Source organism: Nanorana parkeri, unplaced genomic scaffold (assembly GCF_000935625.1).
Source record: "Nanorana parkeri isolate BGI_ZX_2015 unplaced genomic scaffold, ASM93562v1 scaffold1284, whole genome shotgun sequence".
Classification (NCBI taxonomy): Eukaryota; Metazoa; Chordata; class Amphibia; order Anura; family Dicroglossidae; genus Nanorana; species Nanorana parkeri.
In genome coordinates, this window is record NW_017307552.1 from 262,716 (window position 1) to 267,956 (window position 5,241).

The window sequence follows — 5,241 nt, forward strand, 5'->3', positions numbered from 1 at the left end:
GTATACATGTGTTGTGTGCTCGCCGTGGTGGTGGGGGGGGGGGGGGGGTTGGAAGAGTACTTGGGTATGTTTTACTGGGAGTCTAATTGAGTTTATGGGCAGGACGGGTACCCAACTCCATGGCCACATTATGGTTCTTGCAGAGCAGGTCCTCATTATGACAGCTAGACCTAGCCGTGTGTCCGAGTCAACACACACACACACACACCACAGCCTTCCGTCGCTTATTGGTTAGGTGCATAGAGTTCTAAAAGCCACAGATGTCAATAGTTTGCACACAACTCCTGTCTCTTTAGCATGTGTCTGGATTACATTGTTATCAAGGGCTGCCATAATGGAGGAGTACAGGGAAGCAGACATAACAGTATGGTGGAAGAGGCTTGAGGCAGTGAAGATCTAACATTTGCATAGCGCTGCCCAATGCAAAACCAAAAAAAAGTGGCCGACAGCTTCAGTGTGAACAGAGAAAAGGCAAGATGTGGGGTTAGTTCATTGCAAAGCAGCATTAAAAACACTACATTAGTAAATAGCAAACGACACTGTTATATGGAACAACGTGTCCACATTTATAAAATGCAGTATTGCCATCAAGAAATCTCTATTACACATTTATGGGCATCAGTTTTGAACCCATAACAGGTTGCTAATGCTCAACCATTTCGGTAGGGCTTCATTTTCACACAGAGAACAGTTCACTAACACAATCAACAAGCTTTGGGTAGCAAGCGGCTGCAAGGTTTTCAGTGAAGAACTGCAAGTATAAGAATTCTGTAAGCAGAAAGGAGATTTACAGAAGACACAGTTAGGGAGTGTTACAGATAACGCTGAACAGCACTAATTTGCTATTGCAACATTGCAATATCAAATCTAGGCGCACTCTTGACAGACACGGGTAAGTAAAGCATAGGATAAAAAGTGTCTTACAAGGTTCTCTACTGTATTTAGCAGAACTGTCAGACCGTGGATTCCGCTTCATAGGAGCTAGGAGGGAAAACCCAGACAAGGTTATTCAAGAAATGTACAGATAAAGTATTCCAGTTTTTATACCAAAGTGTATTTTACTAGTTAAAAAGGCCAACTCCAGCAAAAACATATTTCCATGTATTCCCCAGACGTCAGTGACCAGATATGCCCACAAAACCTCACCTCAATGCCTTGGCTGTTACAAGACCAAATGGTGGTACACCTCGAATGGATTCTCTACTAGATAAAACCATTTAAAAGAGAATAACCTTTGTGGATACAGATGTGTAGGAGTGCTGGAAACAACTGCAAGGAAATCTTGCCATCACAGTGTCCACGAAAAACAGAAGCAGCCAGAGGGAAACTCGACTCACAAAAAAAAAAATCATTGTAACTGAAAAATGACAAACTCATAGCAACAAAACAGTTAAAGCCCATCTCGCTAATCTCCAGCCACTTGGGCCTGGGTCCCACTTTGGCTTTCTGTGAACAAGCGTCAAAAGTGTCAGGCTTGTGGCCCCATTACTTGTTATTGGCACCCCAAACTCAACCAGGAAAATGTGCGCCAAATGCACACAATGTGTGGTCAAAAAATGTGAAAGCTTGCAGCCGAAAATGCTGCACGAGCCTCTTTGCAACATTTGGGGGCGCATTCAACAGCCCATCGAAATGAATGGGCTAACGTGCAGACTGCGGCACGCACATGAACGTGTTTTCACGGATTGCCAAGTGTGAATTGGGCCTTAAGAAGCCCCCTCCCCATAAAAGCTACACATTAAAATGTATACAACACACACACACACACACACACACACCTCCCCCAAATACATACCTTAATATTAGGAGTCTTGACCACTCTGGTGATATTAGGGGTCCCTCATTCTTTTCTGCAGGCAGTGGCGGTCCACACTGCAGCAAAGAATGTCGCTCATGTAATGAAATGAGAGCAGCATTCAGCTCAGAGATACTGAGAGTCCAAGTATACATGATCATGCATCCCCATGGGGTGGATCCACAAGACCTGGGCTCACAGCAAGTAATATGAGCAGAAGTTGAAAAGCCACTCGTCCTTTCGTCTGTGACGAGAGGACGCCGGAGGAGTAGCTTCCCTGCCGTCCGTTGTAATTAAACGGCCGGCCGGGAGCTTCATGGATGGCGGTTTACATTCAAGCAATTGGGTGTCTCTACAGACGCCCGATCGCTTGTATTAAGCTGTATTAGCAGCGGTTAGCCTCCTATGTGATCGCAATAAAGTTAGGTGTGTAAAAAACAAAAAAACAACCACATTAATTTTTTCTTTTTAAAGTCCCCCCACCCCACACATACACACGCAAACATGCGTTGGGCACGCCTACGTGTGAAAACGACAATTGCGCCTATTGTGCCGCACATGTTACATATCACCGTGAAAGTCGGAGTGAAAGCAATCATTTTCGGACCATTAATCACCAACACTAAACTGATGAGCAGTGTTTTTTGCAATTTTTCAGGCGCGCACAATTTTAAGCCTTGACATGTTTGGTGTCTAGTTACACGGCGTACCTCATACTAAAACCTGATGAAGGGGACCCTGCGTGGCCCCGAAACGTTGCTTTTTGACAGTCTGCATCAATAAAGAAGATGGATTATTGACAAGACATAGGTGTGCTGGGGACATATCATATATTTGAAGATGCACGGCGCCATCCATGGTTACTACAGCACCCTCCTTTATACATAGGGGTTCCAGTAAGGAGTGCAGCAGTTCCTCTCCAAGATTGTATTTACCCGACATGACCCCGTCTTTTATATTTTATGAAAAATATGGGCAAGAATAAATATGTTTAACATCACAGAAAATTTGAAATTTACTGTACTTTTTTCATTATATAATAAAAAAAATTAACCCCCCCCCCCCAGTGGTGACTATATACCACCAAAAGAATGTGTCCCTAAAAAATATTAAGAAATTGCAAGGCTATAGTCCGGTCATGCTGACTGGTGAGACACCCTCAAATATTTCAAGCCCTGATTATGAAACTATAAGTCAAGCCAGAAGAGGAACCTAATTTAGTGTCAGAAAGAACTGTACACAGGAGAGAGGTTTGGAGGACTGGAAATATTATGGCTTCCCCCCAATAATTTTTTTTGCTTTACAGCCGTCAATATCACATTTACACATTTTCAGCCCTTTTCACAGACAGATCCTGTACAATCAAGGAGGTATGTTGGCATTCGAATAGTAAATTGAAAGACACGCTGGCTGATTTACTAAAAGAATTAAGAATCTTCCCTCAAAACATTTCAGTTATTCAATCATGTGAAAATTCCTCTTTCATCTGCATTCAGAGGAAACCAGTCAATTAGGATTGATTAGAGGAGTTAAGATAAATGACTTATTCTATCCTTTTTTTTTGCAGTAGATTGTTGATGGGGCAAGCAACATAAAAACCATTTTACAAAAGAGATTAGTAACATTCACATTTACTGGTGAAAATGTTAGAGGGTTCTATTACACAGTAACCTAGCTGGTCTAACTGAGCCCCAACAGGCTCTTGCTTTTTAGATGACACATAATGTCATCTAAAAAGGTAGATGACATTATGGTTAACAAATGACTGATGAGTCTCCCGGATGACAAAAACATACATTTTTGTGAATCTGGAAGCCCTGGATATTGTATCACTGGGAGATGACTATAGATAGATCATTTACAATATCTCTGGACTCTGGGGTGTGCGGTGTCCTCTGAGTTGGGAAGTGTGCCTCCCTCTTCTTAGTTTGTGCCTAAGGGCCGGCTCACACTACAAAGTGCGTTCCAGAGCATTCGGCCTCTGGAACGCACCCCGGACGGCTCCCTGCGTTTAAGGGCAGGAGGGGGCGTGGCGGTGCAATGAAGTAAGCAGCCCTCAAAATGTATTGCAGCTATGTCAGCTATAATGGAAAAACAGACATCTGAAGTCATTGTGCACAACACATGGGTGCCATTGCTTATGTAATCCACTAAAAATCCCAGATGACCAGGCTGGGGATCAACTAAGACCTTAGTCATTGTATTGTGGGATGGGTAAGGAGTGCCTAATCTCCACTACCAATTTATGCCTTTGCCAGACCACCACTATTTCAGTTACTGGAACAAAATAATCTCGATTCCAACGAACCCCAATCGTTAAATATGCAATTTACTTTGCATGAAAGTTACACAAACACAGTGACCGTTTTTATGGCAGCATGGAGTTCCTCTTTCAGCGACACAAAATTACCAATTGTCTTTGCTAGCCAAGAACTCTTTCTAGTGAACCTTTTCACTGGCTACTTCAATATTGGATTATACAAATGAAGAGAAATTCTGGCATAGGACACATTCTAGAATTAGAATGTAGCAGACATATGGCGTACCCCCAGACTAAATGAGGTCAGCAAAGACTGCAGGTCATTTGGCATGAAGTCCTCTATAAACAGATAGTTATATTGTTGCAACCCTTTTTTACCCGCAGCAATCCTATTTTTTCACTGCAGTATGGGGGGACATAGGAAGAACCTGCTTGTCACTTTACCTGTTCAAAGTAAACTCACTCCACCCATTGACATTTACCAACCCTGCACTACTGTCACCGTTGGCCTGTTGGAGCGCAGAGTCAAATAGTTAAAACTCTACTTTTCTTTAAAAAAATAAAAAATAAAAATCTAAAAAAGTATCTAAAAATTGTTGTACAGGCCATTTTGTGATTTAACTATTTTAAAAAATGTTGCACTTTTAGCTTCTCTATTTTTTGTTTTCAAAAATATAAACGCAAAATGCCAACCTGGAAGAGGAGTTTTGTACACCACTTGTGTACAAAATGCCAAGAAATTTAATTTCCGGCTTTTTTGATTGGCTCAGCGATAATCTCAGAAGTCTGCACTAACATACACGTAACATTTTAGGCATCCCTGCTACAGGAATTTAATCTTAGGTTGGTCTACAAAAGGGATGCAGCTTTTCTCATTAGAACACTAAGATCTGCTCAGGTGATTATAATGAAGGCAGACCCTCCCATTCAAGAATCAGTCTGGAAAAGGACATTGTTAAAGATATTTCTTTAGAACAGAAGAAAAAAAAATAGCAATCCGAAACAAAGTTCTCGCAGCGTGCATAGATCACCCAGAAGCGATTGTACTTTTCCCCCCATTTAAAGTGAAGTTACACTTGAACAGAGTAGTGGCCTTTCCCACTCCCTTGTGAGACATTGTTCAGGCGCAATCACTGGATGTGAGGTTACCAGCAAAACATGGACTGTTGGTGGGGCCTAAAAAAAA

At 42.1% G+C, this 5,241-nt stretch overlaps 1 protein-coding gene across 1 annotated transcript in view; it reads right to left on the bottom strand.

Moving 5' to 3' along the window:
* Positions 1-5,241, bottom strand: part of PHF20 (PHD finger protein 20) — a 55,434-nt gene that overhangs the window by 20,233 nt on the left and 29,960 nt on the right. The window contains exon 10 of the mRNA XM_018569076.1: positions 925-981. Within this exon, the coding sequence (XP_018424578.1) occupies positions 925-981 (57 nt within the window). The remainder of the gene's footprint in view (positions 1-924; positions 982-5,241) is intronic.